This window comes from Molothrus aeneus, unplaced genomic scaffold (genome assembly GCF_037042795.1).
Source record: "Molothrus aeneus isolate 106 unplaced genomic scaffold, BPBGC_Maene_1.0 scaffold_70, whole genome shotgun sequence".
Lineage (NCBI taxonomy): Eukaryota > Metazoa > Chordata > Aves > Passeriformes > Icteridae > Molothrus > Molothrus aeneus.
In genome coordinates this window covers 305078-324133 of record NW_027099222.1, presented here as the reverse complement: position 1 = coordinate 324133, position 19056 = coordinate 305078, and the positions used below count along the sequence as shown (strand labels likewise).

The following is a 19056-nucleotide window of genomic DNA, read 5'->3' as shown; positions in this document are numbered from 1 at the left end:
AAAAATCCAAAAAAACCCCAAAAAATCCCCAAAAAATCCCCCAAAAATAAAAAAAATCTCCAAAAAATCCCCAAAAAACCACAAAAAATTCCCCAAAAATCCCCCCCAAAAAAACCCAAAAATCCCCCCAAAATTCCCCCAAAAACCCCCAAAAATCCCCCCAAAATTCCCCCAAAAACCCCAAAAAATCCCTCAAAAAATCCCCAAAAAAACCCCCAAAACCCAAAAAAATCCCCCAAAAATTCCCCCAAAAATCCCCAAAAAATTCCCTCAAAAAATCCCAAAAAATCCCCAAAAAATCCCCAAAAAATCCCCAAAAATCTCCAAAAATTCCCCAAAAAAAGCCCAAAAAATCCCCAAAAATCCCCCCAAAATTCCCCCAAAAATTAAAAAAAATCCCCCAAAAATCCCCCCAAAAAATCCCCAAAAATCCTCAAAAAATCCCCAAAAATCCCAAAAAAATCCCAAAAATCCCAAAAACCCCAAAATTCCCGAATTCCCCCCCTGGTCCCCCCATTTATTCCCCCGGATTAAAGAGCCAAGGGACTGGTTTGGACTGGTTTATACTGGTTTATACTGGTTTATACTGGTCTGGACTGGTTTATACTGGTCTGGACTGGTTTATACTGGTTTATACTGGTTTATACTGGTTTATACTGGTCTGGACTGGTTTATACTGGTTTATACTGGTCCGGACTGGTCTGGACTGGTTTATACTGGTTTATACTGTTTTGGACTGGTTTATACTGGTTTATACTGGTTTATACTGGTTTGGACTGGTTTATACTGGTCTGGACTGGTTTATACTGGTTTATACTGGTCTGGACTGGTTTGGACTGGTCTGGACTGGTTTATACTGGTTTGGACTGGTTTGGACTGGTTTATACTGTTTGGACTGGTTTGGACTGGTTTATACTGGTTTGGACTGGTTTATACTGGTTTGGACCGGTTTATACTGGTCTGGACTGGTTTGGACTGGGAGGGGGGCAGGATTGGTTGTACTGGTTTGTACTGGGAGGGATGCAGTGGGCGTCACTGGTTTATACTGGTTTATACTGGTTTATACTGGTTTATACTGGGAGGGGGTGGGGGTGTCACTGGTTAAACTGGGATGGGCCCAGTCCCATTCCCAGTGCTCCCAGTATGGCCCAGTCCCGTTCCCAGTATATCCCAGTATATCCCAGTATATCCCAGTATACCCCAGTATATCCCAGTATATCCCAGTACCCCCAGTTCCGCTCCCAGTATATCCCAGTATACCCCAGTACCCCCAGTTCCCCTCCCAGTACAAACCAGTATCCCCAGTTTCCCCTCCCAGTATATCCCAGTATATCCCAGTATATCCCAGTATATCCCAGTATATCCCAGTATCCCCAGTTCCGCTCCCAGTCGCCCCCACTCCCCCCAAACCCCCTCGCCGCTCTCCCGGAAGTGGCCGCTCCTCTCGCTGCTCCCGTACCGGAAGTGGCCGCTCCGGCCGCTCCTCTCGCTGCTCCCCTACCGGAAGTGGCCGCTCCGGCCCCTCCTCTCGCTGCTCCCCCACCGGAAGTGGCCGCTCCGGCCGCTCCTCTATGGTTCGCCCCTCCCCTGGCGGAGGCGCCGTCGCGTGACCGGAAGCGCGGTGACGTCATTGTTTGCGGAAGTGCCGGTGCGGAGCCGGGTAAGGGCCGGGGCCGCTCGCGGGCGTTTGGGGACATTCGGGGACATTCGGGGACATTCGGGGACCTTTGGGGACCCTTTTGGGGGCTTGGGGGGGCCGGAGGGGTGCGGGGCCCGCTCGGGGCCGCTCTGAGGGATCGGGGCGGGGTCGGGGGGGCCCTGAGGGGCGGGGAGGGCGCGGGACCGGCCCGGTCACCTCTGGTGGCACCGCGTGTCCCTGTGTGTCACCGTGTGTCACCGCGTGCCACCGTGTGTCACTTCCGTGTTTCCCTGTGCCACCTCCGTGTCCCTTCCGTGTCCCTGTGTCACCCCCCTGTCCCCCCCGTGTCACCCCCCTGTCCCCCCGGTGTCACCTCCCTGTCCCCCCGGTGTCACCTCCCTGTTCCGTGTGCCACCCCCCTGTCCCTCTGTGCCACCCCCCTGTCCCTCCGTGTCCCCGTGTGTCACCCCCCCCCGTCCCCTGCTGTCCGTCAGTGTCACCCCCCTGTCCCCCTGTGTCACCTCCGTGTCACTTCCGGTGTCCCCTCCCCGGGGCCGGGTCACCCCCCCTGTCCCCTCCGTGTCCCCTCCTTATCCCCGTGTGTCACCCCTGTCCCCTCCCCGGGGCGGTGTCACCTCCCCCTGTCCCCTGCTGTCCCCGGTGTCCCCTCCGCTGTCCCCAATGTCCCCATCTCCAGGTGCCGCCGCACCCCCGTGTCCCCCCATGGCTGTCCCCAGTGTCCCACAGGTGTCCCCAACGTCCCATCAGTGTCCCCACTGTCCCCAATGTCCCACAGGTGACCCCAACGTCCCATCAGTGTCCCCACTGTCCTGTCACTGTCCCCAATGTCCCACAGGTGTCCCCAACGTCCCATCAGTGTCCCACAGGTGTCCCCAACATGCCATCAATGTTCCTTTGCTGTCCTCAGTGTCCCATCGCTGTCCCCTGGTGTCACACAGGTGTCACATGAGTGTCCCCAACGTCCCATGGCTGTCCCCAGGGTCCCATCGCTGTCCCCAGTGTCCCACAGGTGTCACCAGTGTCCCCAATGTCCCATCGCTGTCCCCAGTGTGCCATCAGTGTCCCCCATGTCCCACCAGTGTACCGTCACTGTCCCCAGTGTCCCACAGGTGTCCCCAAAGTCCCGTCACTGTCCCCAGTGTGCCACCAGTGTCCCCAATGTCCCATTGCTGTCCCCAGTGTGCCATCAGTGTCCCCAATGTCCCCGGTGTCCCATCAGTGTCCCCAATGTCCCATCAACGTCCCGTGGCTGTCCCCAGTGTGCCACCAGTGTCCCCAATGTCCCGTCAGTGTCCCCAATGTCCTGTCAGTGTCCCATCAACGTCCCGTGGCTGTCCCCAGTGTGCCACCAGTGTCCCCAATGTCCCGTCAGTGTCCCCAATGTCCCGTCAGTGTCCCATCAACGTCCTGTGGCTGTCCCCAATGTGCCACCAGTGTCCCCAATGTGCCACCAGTGTCCCCAATGTCCCGTCAGTGTCCCATCAACGTCCTGTGGCTGTCCCCAATGTCCCCATAGCCACATGGAGCTGCTCAGGCAGAACCAGCGTGGCCTGTCCCTGTGTGACACTGTGTGACACTGTGTGTCCCTGTCACTGTCCCCGTGTGTCCCTGTCCCCGTGTGTCCCTGTGTGTCCCCGTGTGTCCCTGTGTGTCCCTGTGTGTCACTGTCTGTCCCTGTGTGTCCTTGTCCATGTGTGTCCCCGTGTGTCCCTGTGTGTCCCTGTGTGTCATTGTCTGTCCCTGTGTGTCCTTGTCCATGTGTGTCCCCGTGTGTCCCTGTGTGTCCCCGTGTGTCTCTGTGTGTCCCTGTCACTGTCCCTGTGTGTCCCTGTGTGTGTCCCTGTGTGTCCCTGTCCCTGTGTGTCCCTGTCCCTGTGTGTCCCTGTGTGTCCCTGTCCCTGTGTGTCCCTGTGTGTGTCCCTGTGTGTCCCTGTCCCTGTGTGTCCCTGTGTGTCCCTGTGTCCCTGTCCCTGTGTCACTGTCCCTGTGTGTCCCCATGTGTACCTGTGTGTCCCTGTCACTGTCCCCGTGTGTCACTGTCACTGTCCCTGTGTGTCCCTGTGTGTGTCACTGTCACTGTGGTCACTGTGTGTCACTGATGTCCCCAATGTCCCCGTGTGTCCCTGTGTGTCACTGTGTGTGTCACTGTGTGTCCCTGTGTGTGTCACTGTGTGTCACTGATGTCCCCGGTGTCCCCGGTGTCCCCAGGGTGCCATGGAGCCGCTGTTCGGGCGCAGGCGCTCCCCGGAGGAGCTCCTCAGGCAGAACCAGCGCGCTCTGTCCCCGTGTGTCCCCGTGTGTCCCTGTGTGTCACTGTGTGTGTCACTGTGTGTCCCTGTGTGTGTCACTGTGTGTCACTGTGTGTCACTGTCTGTCCCTGTGTGTGTCACTGTCACTGTGTGTGTCCCTGTGTGTCACTGATGTCCCCGGTGTCCCCAGGGTGCCATGGAGCTGCTGTTTGGGCGCAGGCGCTCCCCGGAGGAGCTCCTCAGGCAGAACCAGCGCGCTCTGTCCCCATGTGTCCCCGTGTGTCACTGTCACTGTGGTCACTGTGTGTCCCTGTGTGTCCCCGTGTGTCCCTGTGTGTGTCACTGTGGTCACTGTCATTGATGTCACTGATGTCCCCGGTGTCCCCAGGGTGCCATGGAGCTGCTGTTCGGGCGCAGGCGCTCCCCGGAGGAGCTCCTCAGGCAGAACCAGCGCGCTCTGTCCCTCTGTGTCCCTGTGTGTCCCTGTGTGTCCCTGTGTGTGTCACTGTGGTCACTGTCACTGATGTCACTGATGTCCCCAATGTCCCCGGTGTCCCCAGGGTGCCATGGAGCTGCTGTTTGGGCGCAGGCGCTCCCCGGAGGAGCTCCTCAGGCAGAACCAGCGCGCTCTCTCCAGGGCCGTGCGGGAGCTGGAGCGGGAGCGGCAGAAGCTCGAGGCGCAGGAGAAGAAAATCATCGTGGACATCAAGAAAATGGCCAAGCAGGGCCAGATGGTCAGAGGGGACATTGGGGACACTGGGGACACTGGGGACACTGGGGATACTGGGGATACTGGGGACATGGCAGGGCCAGATGGTCAGAGGGGACATTGGGGACACTGGGGACATTGGGAGGGCATTGGGGACACTGGGGATACTGGGGACATGGCAGGGACAGATGCGACAATGGGGACACTGGGGGGACACTGGGGACACTGGGGGGACACTGGGGACACTGGGGACATGGCAGGGACAGATGGTCAGAGGGGACATTGAGGGGACATTGGGGACACTGGGGATACTGGGGACATGGCAGGGACAGATGGTCAGAGGGGACATTGGGGACATTGAGGGGACACTGGGGACACTGGGGACACTGGGGACAGATGGTCAGTGGGGACACTGGGGGGACATGGGGGACACTGGGGGAACATGGGGGACATTGGGGACATTTGGAGGCACTGGGGACACTGGGGGGACATTGGGGACATTCGGGACACTGGGGGGACATTTGGAGACATTTGGGGACAGGCAGTCAGTGGGGACATTGGAGGGACAGCAGGGCCAGATGGTGAGAGGGGACTTGGGGACACTGGGGACACTGGGGACATTGGGGGAACAGTGGGGACATGGCAGGGCCAGATGCTCAGAGGGGACATGGGGACACTGAGGGGACAGCAGGGACAAATGGCGAGAGGGGACACGGCAACGTTGGGGACATGGCAGGGACAGATGGTCAGAGGGGGCTTGGGGACATTGGGGACATTGGGGGACATTTGGGGACAGTGGGGGACACTGGGGACATTGGGGGAATCTTGCAGGGACAAATGGTGAGAGGGGACATGGCAGGGACAGATGGTGAGAAGTGACATGGGGACACTGGGGGACACTGAGGGGACACTGGGGACACGGAGGGGACATGAGGACAGTGGGGACAAGGGGAACAGAGGGGACAGATGGTCACTGAGGACTTGGGGACACAGAGGGGACATTGGGGACAGCAAGGACAGAGGGGACACAGAGGGGACACAGCGGGTGGGGGGAGGGGATTGGGGACAAGGGACCTGGAGGGGTCTGGGGGACATGGAGGGACAGGGGGGTGTCCCTTTGTGTGTCCCCTCACTGTCCCCTCACTGTCCTGTATGTCCCTGGCGATGTCCCCCCTGTCCTCTGTGTCCCCATCTCTGTCCCTGATGCTGTCCCCTGTGTCCCCAGGACATTGTCCTCTGTCCCTGTCCCCTGTGTCCCCTAACGCTGTCCCTAACCCTGTCCCCTGTGTCCCCTGTATCTCCAGGACGCTGTTCCTGTCCCTAATGCTGTCCCTGTCCCCCTGTCCCTAATGGTGTCCCTGTGTCCCCAGGACGCTGTCCCTGTGTCCCTAACCCTGTCCCTTGTGTCCCCTGTGTCCCTGTCCCTGACCCTGTCCCTGTGGTCCCCCCTGTCCCTTGTCCCTGACCCTGTCCCCTGTGTCCCCTGTCCCCAGGACGCTGTGCCCATGTCACTGACCCTGTCCTTGGTGTCCCCTGTCCCCAATGCCATCCCCTGTCCCTGTCCCTGTCCCTGTGTCCCCTGCTGTCCCCAGGACGCTGTCCCTGTGTCCCTGTCCCGGTCCCTGTGTCCCTGTCCCTGTCCCCAGAACGTTGTCCCCATGTCCCTGTCCCTGTCCCTGTGTCCCTGTCCCCATGTCCCTGTCCCTAACTGTGTCCTCTGTGTCCCTAACCCTGTTCCTGATGCTGTCCCCTGCTGTCCCCATCCCTAACCCTGTCCCTGTCCCTAATGGTGTCCCCTGCTGTCCCTTGTGTCCCTGTCCCTAACCCTGTCCCTAACCCTGTCCCTTGTGTCCCCTGTGTCTCCAGGATGTTGTCCCCATGTCCCTAACACTGTCCCCTGCTGTCCCTGGGTCCCTGACAGTGTCCCCTGTGTCCTTGTGTCCCTGACAGTGTCCCCCTTCTGTCCCCAGGACGCTGTCCCCTGTCCCTATCCCTGTGTCCCCATGTCCCTGTCCCATGTGTCCCTGATGTTGTCCCCATGTCCCCAGGACGCTGTCCCCGTGTCCCTAATGCTGTCCCTGCTGTCCCTGTGTCCCTAACGGTGTCCCCTCTGTCCCCAGGATGCTGTCCCCGTGTCCCTAACCCTGTCCCTGACACTGTCCCCATGTCCCTAACCCTGTCCCTGTGTCCCCTGCTGTCCCCAGGATGCTGTCCCCGTGTCCCTAACCCTGTCCCTGACACTGTCCCCATGTCCCTAACCCTGTCCCTGTGTCCCCTGCTGTCCCCAGGATGCTGTCCCCGTGTCCCTAACCCTGTCCCTGACACTGTCCCCATGTCCCTAACCCTGTCCCTGTGTCCCTGCTGTCCCCAGGATGCTGTCCCCATGTCCCTAACCCTGCTGTCCCCTGTGTCCCCATGTCCCCAACGCTGTCCCCAACGTTGTCCCCTGTGTCCCCAGGACGCGGTGCGGGTGCTGGCCAAGGCCCTGCTGCGCACGCGCCGCTACGAGCGCAAGTTCATCGCCGTGTCCCTGTGTCCCTAACCCTGCTGTCCCCTGTGTCCCCATGTCCCTGTCCCCATGTCCCTAACGGTGTCCCCTGGTGTCCCTGTTCCTGTGTCCCTAACGGTGTCCCCTGTGTCCCCAGGATGTTGTCCCCATGTCTCTGACCCTGTCCCTGACACTGTCCCCATGTCTCTGACCCTGTCCCCTGTGTCCCTGTGTGTCCCTGTCCCTGTGTCCCTAACCCTGCTGTTCCGTGTTCCCTGTGTCCCCATGTCCCTAACCCTGTCCCTGACACTGTCCCCATGTCTCTGACCCTGTCCCTGTGTCCCTGCTGTCCCCAGGATGCTGTCCCCATGTCCCTGTCCCCTGTGTCCCTAACCCTGCTGTCCCCTGTGTTCCCCATGTCCCTAACTGTGTCCCTGTGTCCCCAACGCTGTCCCCTGGTGTCCCCAACGCTGTCCCCAACGGTGTCCCCTGTGTCCCCAGGACGCGGTGCGGGTGCTGGCCAAGGCCCTGCTGCGCACGCGCCGCTACGAGCGCAAGTTCATCGCCGTGTCCCTGTGTCCCTAACCCTGCTGTCCCCGGTGTCCCCTTGTGTCCCTAACAGTGTCCCCTGTGTCCCTAACCCTACTGTCCCCATGTCCCCTGTGTCCCTAACAGTGTCCGCTGTGTCCCTAACCCTGCTGTCCCCTGTGTTCCCCATGTCCCTGTGTCCCCATGTCCCCAACGCTGTCCCCAACGCTGTCCCCAACGCTGTCCCCAACGCTGTCCCCTGTGTCCCCAGGACGCGGTGCGGGTGCTGGCCAAGGCCCTGCTGTGCACGTGGCGCTACGAGCGCAAGTTCATCGCTGTGTCCCTGTGTCCCCAACAGTGTCCCTAACGGTGTCCCCAGCGGTGTCCCCTGGTGTCCCCAGCGGTGTCCCCTGTGTCCCCAGGACGCGGTGCGGGTGCTGGCCAAGGACCTGGTGCGCACGCGGCGCTACGAGCGCAAGTTCATCGCCATGCGGGCCAACGTGCAGGGGGTGGCGCTGCGGGTGCAGACGCTGCGGTCACACAGCGCCATGGCCACCGCCATGAGGGGCGTGACACGGGCCATGGCCACCATGAACCGCCAGGTCAGTGCCGCCGGGTCACCTGCGTGTGTCACTGTGTGTGTCACTGTGTCACCTGTGTGTGTGTCACCTGCGTGTGTCACCTGTGTGTGTGTGTCACTGTGTCACCTGTGTGTGTCACTGTGTGTGTGTCACCTGCGTGTGTCACTGTGTGTGTCACTGTGTCACCTGTGTCACTGTGTGTGTCACTGTGTGTGTGTCACTGTGTGTGTGTCACTGTGTCACCTGTGTGTGTGTCACTGTGTGTGTCACTGTGTCACCTGTGTGTGTCACTGTGTCACCTGTGTGTGTGTCACTGTGTGTGTGTCACTGTGTCACCTGTGTGTGTCACTGTGTGTGTCACCTGTGTGTGTGTCACTGTGTGTGTCACTGTGTCACCTGTGTGTGTGTCAGTCACTGTGTGTGTCACTGTGTGTGTGTCACTGTGTCACCTGTGTGTGTGTCACCTGTGTGTGTGTCACTGTGTGTGTGTCACTGTGTCACCTGTGTGTGTCACTGTGTGTGTCACCTGTGTGTGTGTCACTGTGTGTGTCACTGTGTCACCTGTGTGTGTGTCAGTCACTGTGTGTGTCACTGTGTGTGTGTCACTGTGTCACCTGTGTGTGTGTCACCTGTGTGTGCGTCACTGTGTCACCTGCGTGTGTGTGTCACTGTGTCACCTGTGTGTGTCACTGTGTGTGTCACCTGTGTGTGTGTCACTGTGTGTGTGTCACCTGTGTGTGTCACTGTGTGTGTCACTGTGTGTGTGTGTGTCACTATGTGTGTCACTGTGTCACCTGCATGTGTGTGTCACTGTGTGTGTGTGTCATTGTGTGTGTGTGTCACTGTGTGTGTGTCACCTGTGTGTGTCACTGTGTCACCTGTGTGTGTGTGTCACTGTGTCACCTGTGTGTGTGTCACCTGTGTGTGTGTGTCACTGTGTCACCTGTGTGTGTCACTGTGTCACCTGTGTGTGTGTCACTGTGTGTGTCACTGTGTGTGTGTCACTGTGTGTGTCACTGTGTGTGTCACTGTGTGTGTGTGTGTGTCACCTGTGCATGTCACTGTGTCACCTGTGTGTGTCACCTGTGTGTGTGTCACCTGTGCATGTCACTGTGTGTGTCACTGTGTGTGTGTGTCACCTGTGTGTGTGTCACTGTGTGTGTCACTGTGTGTGTCACTGTGTCACCTGTGTGTGTGTCACCTGTGTGTGTGTGTGTGTCACCTGTGCATGTCACTGTGTGTGTCACCTGTGTGTGTGTGTCACTGTGTCACCTGTGTGTCACCTGTGTGTGTGTCACTGTGTGTGTCACTGTGTCACCTGTGTGTGTGTCACTGTGTGTGTGGCACCGTGTGTGTCACTCTGTGTCCCTGTGTCACCTGGGGTGTCACCTGTGTCACCGCGGTCACCCAGGTCACGGTGACACCCCTGTCACCCATGGTGGCGCCAGGGTCACCTGGCTGTCCCTGCGGTCACCCTCTTGTCCCCTGCGTGTCCCCCGTGTTCGCCATTGTCCCCATCATCGTCCCCGCTGTCCCCTGTGTGTCCTCAATGTCCCCAGTGTCCCCTGTATCCCGATGTCCCCCAATGTCCCCAGTGTCCCCGATGTCCCCAATCTTCTATTGTCCCTGCTTTCCCCTGTGTGTCCCCAATGTCCTCCCAAAGTCCCCCCAATGTCCCCAATGTGTCCCCAATGTCCCCAATGTCCCCAATGTGTCCCCACTGTCCCAAATCCCCTCAGTGTCCCCAATGTCCCCAATGTCCCCAATGTGTCCCCACTGTCCCAAATGTGTCCCCAGTGTGTCCCCACTGTCCCAGTGTGTCCCCAATGTTGTCAATATCCTTAATGTCCCTGCTGTCCCCAGCTGTCCCCAATGTCTCCAATCCCCTCAATGTCCCCAATGTGTCCCCAATGTCCCTGCTGTCCCCAACGTCCCCAGTGTCCCCAATGTGTCCGCAGCTCTCCCCAATGTCCTCAATGTCCCCACTGTGTCCCCACTGTCCCCACTGTCCCCAATGTCCCCAATCCGTCCCCACTGTCCCAAATCCCCTCAGTGTCCCCAATGTTCCCCCAATGTCCCCACTGTCCCAAATGTCCCCAATGTCCCCAGTCCCCTCAATGTCCCCAATGTGTCCCCACTGTCCCCTCAGTGTCCCCACTGTCCCCACTGTCCCCAATCCCCTCAGTGTCCCACTGTCCCCAATGTGTCCCCAATGTGTCCCCAATGTGTCCCCAATGTGTCCCCAATGTCCCCAATGTCCCCAATGTGTCCCCAATGTCCCCAATGTCCCCAATGTCCCCAATGTCCCCAATGTCCCCCAGCTGAAGCTGCCCCAGATCCAGCGGATCCTGCTGGAGTTCCAGAAGCAGTCGGAGCTCATGGACATGAAGGAGGAGCTGATGAACGACGCCATCGACGACGCCCTCGGGGACGAGGACGACGAGGACGAGAGGTGGGGACACCTGGGGGGACACCAGGGGACACATGGGGAGACATGGGGACACACCAGGGGACACATGGGGACAGCTGGGGGAGATCTGGATACACCCGGGGACAGCTGGGGACACACGGGGACACCTGGATACACCTGGGGACACAGGGGGGACACATGAGGGACACCTGGGGACACTGAAGGGACATTTGGGGACACACAAGGGACACCTGGGGACAGCTGGGGGACACTTGGCGACACTGCGGAGACACCAAGGGACACTTGAGGACACCTGGAGACACCAGAGGGACACCTGGGGACACAGGGGGACACATGAGGGACACTCAGAGGTGCTCGGGGGACACCTGGGGACACCTGGGGACATCCAGGGACAGCCAGGGAACACTCAGGGACACCCTGGGGACACCCAGGGATCACTTGGGGACACCTGGGGACACCGAGGGGACACGGGGATGGCGTGGGTCCCAGTCTGTCCCAGTGTCCCCTCCCAGCCCATCCCAGTCCCTCCCAGTTTGTCCCAGTCTATCCCAGTCCATCCCAGTTTATCCCAGTTTGTCCCAGTTTATCCCAGTTTGTCCCATTCTCCCGGCAGTGACACTGTCGTGTCCCAGTCCATCCCAGTTTATCCCAGTTTGTCCCAGTTTATCCCAGTTTGTCCCATTCTCCTGGCAGTGACACTGTCGTGTCCCAGTTTATCCCAGTCTATCCCAGTTTATCCCAGTCCCTCCCAGTTTATCCCAGTTTATCCCAGTTTATCCCATTCTCTCCCCAGTGACGCTGTCGTGTCCCAGTCCATCCCAGTCCATCCCAGTCCCTCCCAGTTTATCCCAGTCCATCCCAGTTTATCCCAGTTTGTCCCAGTCTATCCCAGTCCCTCCCAGTCCATCCCAGTTCCATCCCAGTTCCATCCCAGTCCCTCCCAGTTTATCCCAGTCTATCCCAGTTTATCCCAGTTTATCCCATTCTCTCCCCAGTGATGCTGTCATGTCCCAGTCCATCCCAGTCCATCCCAGTCCATCCCAGTCCATCCCAGTCCATCCCAGTTTATCCCAGTTTGTCCCATTCTCTCCCTGGCAGTGACGCTGTCGTGTCCCAGTCCATCCCAGTCCATCCCAGTCCCTCCCAGTCCATCCCAGTCCATCCCAGTCCCTCCCAGTCCATCCCAGTCCATCCCAGTCCATCCCAGTCCCTCCCAGTCCATCCCAGTCCATCCCAGTCCATCCCAGTCCCTCCCAGTCCATCCCAGTCCATCCCAGTCCATCCCAGTCCATCCCAGTCCATCCCAGTCCCTCCCAGTCCATCCCAGTATATCCCAGTCCCTCCCAGTCCCTCCCAGTCTATCCCAGTTTATCCCAGTCTATCCCAGTTTATCCCAGTCCATCCCAGTCTATCCCAGTCCTTCCCAGTGTATCCCAGTCCCTCCCAGTTTATCCCAGTCCATCCCAGTCCATCCCAGTTTGTCCCAGTCTATCCCAGTTTATCCCAGTCTATCCCAGTTTATCCCAGTCCCTCCCAGTCCATCCCAGTCCCTCCCAGTCCATCCCAGTCCATCCCAGTCCATCCCAGTCCATCCCAGTTTGTCCCATTCTCTCCCCAGTGACGCTGTCGTGTCCCAGGTTCTGGACGAGCTGGGGCTGAACCTGACCGAGGAGCTGGCGAGTGAGCCCGGGGACACCTGGGGACACCTGGGGACACCTGGGGACACCTGGGGACACTGGGGGACACCTGGGGACATCTGGGGACACCTGGGGACACCTGGGGACACCTGGGGACACCTGGGGACATCTGGGGACATCTGGGGACATCTGGGGGACACTGGGGACATCTGGGGACATCTGGGGGACACTCGGGGGATTTGGGGACACTCGGGGGATTTGGGGACATTTGGGGGATTTGGGGGAATCCGGGGGGAATTTTGGGGGGGGATTTTGGGAGATTTGGGGGAGATTTGGGGGAATTTGGGGACATTCGGGGACATTTGGGGGGTTTGGGGGAATTTGGGGAGATTTTTAGGGGGGATTTGGGGAGATTTGGGGGAATCTGGGGGGATTTGGGGACATTTGGGGGATTTGGGGGAATCTGGGGACATTTGGGGACATTGGGGACATTTGGGGGATTTGGGGGAATCCGGGGGGATTTTGGGGGGGGGATTTTGGGAGATTTGGGGGAATCTGGGGGAATTTGGGGACATTCGGGGACATTTGGGGGGTTTGGGGGAATTTGGGGAGATTTTTAGGGGGGATTTGGGGAGATTTGGGGGAATCTGGGGGGATTTGGGGACATTTGGGGGATTTGGGGGAATCTGGGGGGATTTGGGGACATTTGGGGAGATTTTTGGGGAGATTTTTGGGGGGATTTGTGGGAAATTGGGGGATTTGGGGACATTGGGGACTTTTGGGACAATCTGGGGGGATTTTTTTGGGAGCATTTGGGGAGATTTGGGGACATTTGGGGGGTTTGGGGGATTGGGGACATTTGAGGACATTTGGGAGGATTTTGGGGGATTTGGGGAGATTTGGGGGATTTGGGGGTTTAGGGGGGGATTTGGGATAATCTGGGTGAGATTTTGGGGGATTTTGGGCACAATCCGGTCGGGATTTTGGGATTTTGGGATAATCTGGTCGGGATTTTGGGGGATTTTGGGCACAATCCGGTCGGGATTTTTTGGGGGATTTTGGGATAATCTGGGTGAGATTTTTGGGATAATCCGGTTGGGATTTTGGGGACAATCTGGTCGGGATTTTTTGGGCATTTTGGGGATAATCTGGGTCAGATTTTGGGATAATCTGGGTGGGATTTTTGGGATTTTTGGGATAATCTGGGTGAGATTTTGGGGATAATCTGGTCGGGATTTTGGGAGATTTTGGGCACAATCCGGTCGGGATTTTTGGGATTATTTGGCACAATCCGTTCGGGATTTTTGGGATTTTTGGGGACAATCCGGTCGGGATTTTGGGGATTATTTGGGTGAGATTTTTTGGGATTTTGGGGATAATCTGGGTGATATTTTTGGGATTTTGGGGACAATCCGGTTGGGATTTTTTGGGGGGATTTTTTTTGGGATTTTGGGGATAATCTGGGTGAGATTTTGGGGATTTTGGGCACAATCCGGTCAGGATTTTTTGGGGATTATTTGGGACAATCTGGTTGGGATTTTTTGGGATTTTGGGATAATCTGGGTGAGATTTTGGGGATAATCTGGTCGGGATTTTGGGGCATTTTGGGCACAATCCGGTCGGGATTTTGGGAATATTTGGCACAATCCGGTCGGGATTTTTTGGGGATTTTGGGACAATCTGGGTGAGATTTTTGGGATTTTTGGGATAATCTGGGTGAGATTTTGGGGATAATCTGGATGAGATTTTGGGGATAATCCGGTTGGGATTTTTTGGGGATTTTTTTGGGGGGATTTTTTTGGGGGGATTTTTTTGGGGATTTTTTGGGATTTTGGGGACAATCTGGTTGGGATTTTGGGGATTATTTGGCACAATCCGGTCGGGATTTTTTTGGGGATTTTGGGATAATCTGGGTGAGATTTTTGGGATAATCCGGTTGGGATTTTGGGGACAATCTGGTCGGGATTTTTTGGGGATTTTTTGGGGATAATCTGGGTGGGATTTTTGGGATTTTGGGGATAATCTGGGTGAGATTTTGGGGATAATCTGGTCAGGATTTTTTTGGGATTTTGGGGATAATCTGAGTGGGATTTTGGGATTTTGGGGACAATCAGGGTGAGATTTTTGGGATTTTGGGCACAATCTGGTCAGGATTTTTTGGGGATTAGTTGGCACAATCTGTTCGGGATTTTTTTGGGATTTTGGGATAATCTGGGTGAGATTTTTGGGATAATCCGGTTGGCATTTTGGGGACACTCTGGTCGGGATTTTTTGGGCATTTTGGGGATAATCTGGGTCAGATTTTGGGATAATCTGGGTGAGATTTTTGGGATTTTGGGGATAATCTGGGTGAGATTTTGGGGATAATCTGGTCGGGATTTTGGGAGATTTTGGGCACAATCCGGTCGGGATTTTTGGGATTATTTGGCACAATCCGTTCGGGATTTTTGGGATTTTTGGGGACAATCCGGTCGGGATTTTGGGTATTATTTGGGTGAGATTTTTTGGGATTTTGGGGATAATCTGGGTGAGATTTTTGGGATTTTGGGGACAATCCGGTTGGGATTTTTTGGGGGGATTTTTTTGGGGATTTTGGGGATAATCTGGGTGAGATTTTGGGGATTTTGGGCACAATCCGGTCAGGATTTTTTGGGGATTATTTGGGACAATCCGGTCGGGATTTTTTTGGGATTTTGGGGACAATCTGGTTGGGATTTTGGGGATTATTTGGGACAATCCGGTCGGGATTTTTTTGGGATTTTGGGATAATCTGGGTGAGATTTTTGGGATAATCCGGTTGGGATTTTGGGGACAATCTGGTCGGGATTTTTGGGGCATTTTGGGGATAATCTGGGTCAGATTTTGGGATAATGTGGGTGGGATTTTGGGGATTTTGGGGATTTTGGGGATAATCTGGGTGAGATTTTGGGGATAATTGGTCGGGATTTTTTGGGGATTTTAGGATAATCTGGGTGAGATTTTGGGGATAATCTGGGTGAGATTTTTGGGATAATCTGGGTGAGATTTTGGGGATAATCTGGTCGGGATTTTGGGGGATTTTGGGGATAATCTGGTCGGGATTTTGGGGGATTTTGGGGATAATCTGGTCGGGATTTTTTGGGGATTATTTGGGTGAGATTTTTTGGGATTTTGGGGATAATCTGGGTGAGATTTGGGGGATTTTGGGCACAATCCGGTCGGGTTTTTTGGGAATATTTGGCACAATCCGGTCGGGATTTTGGGATTATTTGACACAATCCGGTCGGGATTTTTTTGGGATTTTGGGGACAGTCTGGGTGAGATTTTTGGGATAATGTGGGTGAGATTTTTGGGATAATCTGGGTGAGATTTTTGGGATTTTGGGGACAATCCGGTCGGGATTTTTTGGGGATTTTGAGGGTAATCTGGGTGAGATTTTTGGGATAATCCGGTTGGGATTTTGGGGATAATCTGGTTGGGATTTTTTGGGGATTTTTTGGGGATTTTGGGGATAATCTGGTCGGGATTTGGGGGATTTTGGGCACAATCCGGTCGGGATTTTTTGGGGATTATTTGGGACAATCTGGTCGGGATTTTTTTTGGAGTTTTGGGGACAATCTGGTCGGGATTTTTGGGATAATCTGAGTGGGATTTTGGGATAATCTGGGTGAGATTTTTGGGATTTTGGGGATAATATGAATGAGATTTTGGGGATAATCTGGTCGGGATTTTGGGGGATTTTGGGCACAATCTGGTCGGGATTTTTTGGGGATTTTGGGGACAATCTGGGTGAGATTTTTGGGATAATCTGGGTGAGATTTTGGGGATAATCTGGTCGGGATTTTGGGGATAATCTGGTCAGGATTTTGGGGATAATCTGGTCGGGATTTTTTGGGGATTTTGGGGACAATCTGGTCAGGATTTTGGGGGATTTTGGGCACAATCCGTTCGGGATTTTTTTGGGATTTTGGGGACAGTCTGGGTGAGATTTTTGGGATAATCTGGGTGAGATTTTGGGATAATCTGGGTGAGATTTTGGGGATAATCCAGTCGGGATTTTGGGGGATTTTGGGCACAATCCGGTCGGGATTTTGGGATTATTTGGCACAATCCGGTCGGGATTTTTTGGGGGATTTTTTGGGGGGATTTTTTCGGGGATTTTTCTGGGGCTACCTCTGCCGTCCCCTGACTGTCCGTCCGTCTGTCCCCCCCTCCGTGTGTCCCCAGCTCTGCCGGCCCCGGGCGGGTCCCTGGCGGCGGGGGAGGGGCGCGGGGGCGCCGAGGCGGCCGCGGCCGCTTTGGCCGACGCCGACGCCGACCTGGAGGAGAGGCTGAAGAACCTGAGGAGGGACTGAGCCCCAGGAGCCGAGTTTGGCCTTTCCGGGACTTTGGGGACTTCTTTGGGATTGCTGGGATTTTTCCCGATTTTTTTCCGATTTTTTTGGGATTTTTCCCGATTTTTTTCTGATTTTTTTCCCATTTTTTTCCCATTTTTTTCCCATTTTTGGCTGTCCCAGAGGGGGAATTTTGCCCCTTTATTCTGATTTTTTGGGGGAATTTCTGGTCCTTTTTTGGATTTTTTGGGGGATTTTTCCCGATTTTTTCTGGATTTTTTTGGGATTTTTCCCGATTTTTCCCGATTTTTTTCCCATTTTTTTCCCATTTTTTTCCCATTTTTTTCGGATTTTGGCCATCCCAGAGTGGGGGTTTTGCCCCTTTTTTTTCCAATTTTTCAGTCTCCAGCACCCTTGGGAGCCCCAAAATCTGACCCCTTTTATTTGGGATTTTTTGGGATTTTTTGGGATTTTTTTCTGATTTTTTGGGATTTCTTTCGGATTTTTGGCCATCCCAGAGAGGGAATTTGCCCATTTATTCTGATTTTTGGGGGAATTTCTTGTCCCTTTTTTTGATTTTTTTTGGGATTTTTCCCGATTTTTTTCCGATTTTTTGGGGATTTTTCCCGATTTTTTTCCGATTTTTTTGGGGATTTTTCCCGATTTTTTCCGATTTTTTTGGGGATTTTTCCCGATTTTTTTCCCATTTTTTTCCCATTTTTTTCGGATTTTTGGCCATCCCAGAGTGGGGGGTTTTGCCCCTTTTTTTTCCAATTTTTCAGTCTCCAGCACCCTTGGGAGCCCCAAAATCTGACCCCTTTTATTTGGGATTTTTTGGGATTTTTTGGGATTTTTTTCTGATTTTTTGGGATTTCTTTCGGATTTTTGGCCATCCCAGAGGGGGGATTTTGCGCATTTATTCTGATTTTTTGGGGGAATTTTCTGGTCCCTTTTTTGGATTTTTTGGGGGATTTTTCCCGATTTTTTCTGGATTTTTTTGGGATTTTTCCCGATTTTTCCCGATTTTTTTCTGATTTTTTTCCGATTTTTTTCCGATTTTTTTTCCCATTTTTGGCTGTCCCAGAATGGGGGCTTTGCCCCTTTTTTTCCCAATTTTTCAGTCTCCAGCACCCTTGGGAGCCCCAAAATCTGACCCCTTTTATTTGGGATTTTTTTTTTATTTTTTGGGATTTTTTGGATTTTTTTTTATTTTTTTGGGATTTTTTTCGCATTTTTGGCCATCCCAGAGTGGGGGATTTTGCCCCTTTATTCCCAATTTTTAGGGGGATTTTTCAGTCTCCAGCACCCCTGAAAACCCTCAAATTCTGACCCCATTTATTTGGGATTTTTCCTGATTTTTTTCGGATTTTTTGGGATTTTTCCCGATTTTTCCCGATTTTTTTCCCATTTTTTTCCAATTTTTTAGCAATTTTTGGCCATCCCAGAGGGGGATTTTGCTCCTTTATTCCCAATTTTTAGGAGGATTTTTCAGTCTCCAGCACCCTTGGGAGCCCCAAAATCTGACCCCTTTTATTTGGGATTTTTTGGGATTTTTTGGGATTTTTTTCTGATTTTTTGGGATTTTTTCGGATTTTTGGCCATCCCAGAGGGGGAATTTTGCCCATTTATTCTGATTTTTGGGGGAATTTCTTGTCCCTTTTTTGGATTTTTTTTGGGATTTTTCCCGATTTTTTTCCGATTTTTTGGGGATTTTTCCCGATTTTTTTCCGATTTTTTTGGGGATTTTTCCCGATTTTTTTCCGATTTTTTTGGGGATTTTTCCCGATTTTTTTCCCATTTTTTTCCCATTTTTTCGGATTTTTGGCCATCCCAGAGTGGGGGTTTTGCCCCTTTTTTTTCCAATTTTTCAGTCTCCAGCACCCTTGGGAGCCCCAAAATCTGACCCCATTTATTTGGGATTTTTTGGGATTTTTTTCGGATTTTTTTCGGATTTTTTTTGGGATTTTTTCGGATTTTTGGCCATCCCAGAGGGGGAATTTTGCCCATTTATTCTGAATTTTGGGGGAATTTTCTGGTCCTTCCCCACTCCTGAAAACCCCCAAATTCTGACCCCATTGATTTGGGATTTTTTGGGATTTTTTGGGATTTTTTGGGATTTTTGGGGAATTTTTTTTCTTATTTTTGGGGGATTTTTTTTTTGATTTTTTGGGATTTTTTTCGGGATTTTTGGGGGAATTTTTGGGATTTTTGGGGGATTTTTTTTGGGGATTTTTGGGGGATTTTTTTCTGATTTTTGGGGGATTTTTTGGGGATTTTTTTAGGATTTTTTCGAATTTTTTTCGAATTTTTTTTTTATTTTTTTCTGATTTTTTGGGGGGGAATTTTTGGGGGATTTTTTGGGGAATTTTTGGGGGATTTTTTTGGGATTTTTCCGAAATTTTTGGGATTTTTTTCTGATTTTTTTCGGATTTTTTTCGGATTTTTTGGGGGATTTTTTGG

At 53.9% G+C, this 19056-nt stretch overlaps 1 protein-coding gene across 1 annotated transcript; it reads left to right on the top strand.

Moving 5' to 3' along the window:
- Window positions 1–4462: 4462 nt before the first annotated feature.
- Window positions 4463–17088, top strand: CHMP2A (charged multivesicular body protein 2A). The gene is made up of 5 exons (XM_066571487.1): window positions 4463–4643; window positions 8057–8236; window positions 10537–10667; window positions 12265–12326; window positions 16490–17088. Exons 1-5 carry the CDS (start codon window positions 4476–4478, stop codon window positions 16615–16617), a joined length of 669 nt encoding a protein of 222 aa, XP_066427584.1. The 5' UTR covers window positions 4463–4475; the 3' UTR covers window positions 16618–17088.
- Window positions 17089–19056: the final 1968 nt, after the last annotated feature.

What these genes read in the sequence shown, in the direction of transcription:
- CHMP2A (XM_066571487.1), top strand. Translation starts at nt 4,476, where the DNA reads ATGGAGCTGCTGTTTGGGCGCAGGCGCTCCCCGGAGGAGCTCCTCAGG. An exon ending in TGGCCAAGCAGGGCCAGATG is followed by an intron (nt 4,644 to 8,056) that starts GTCAGAGGGGAC and finishes CTGTGTCCCCAG; the next exon opens with GACGCGGTGCGGGTGCTGGC. An exon ending in GAGGACGACGAGGACGAGAG is followed by an intron (nt 10,668 to 12,264) that starts GTGGGGACACCT and finishes TTCTCTCCCCAG; the next exon opens with TGACGCTGTCGTGTCCCAGG.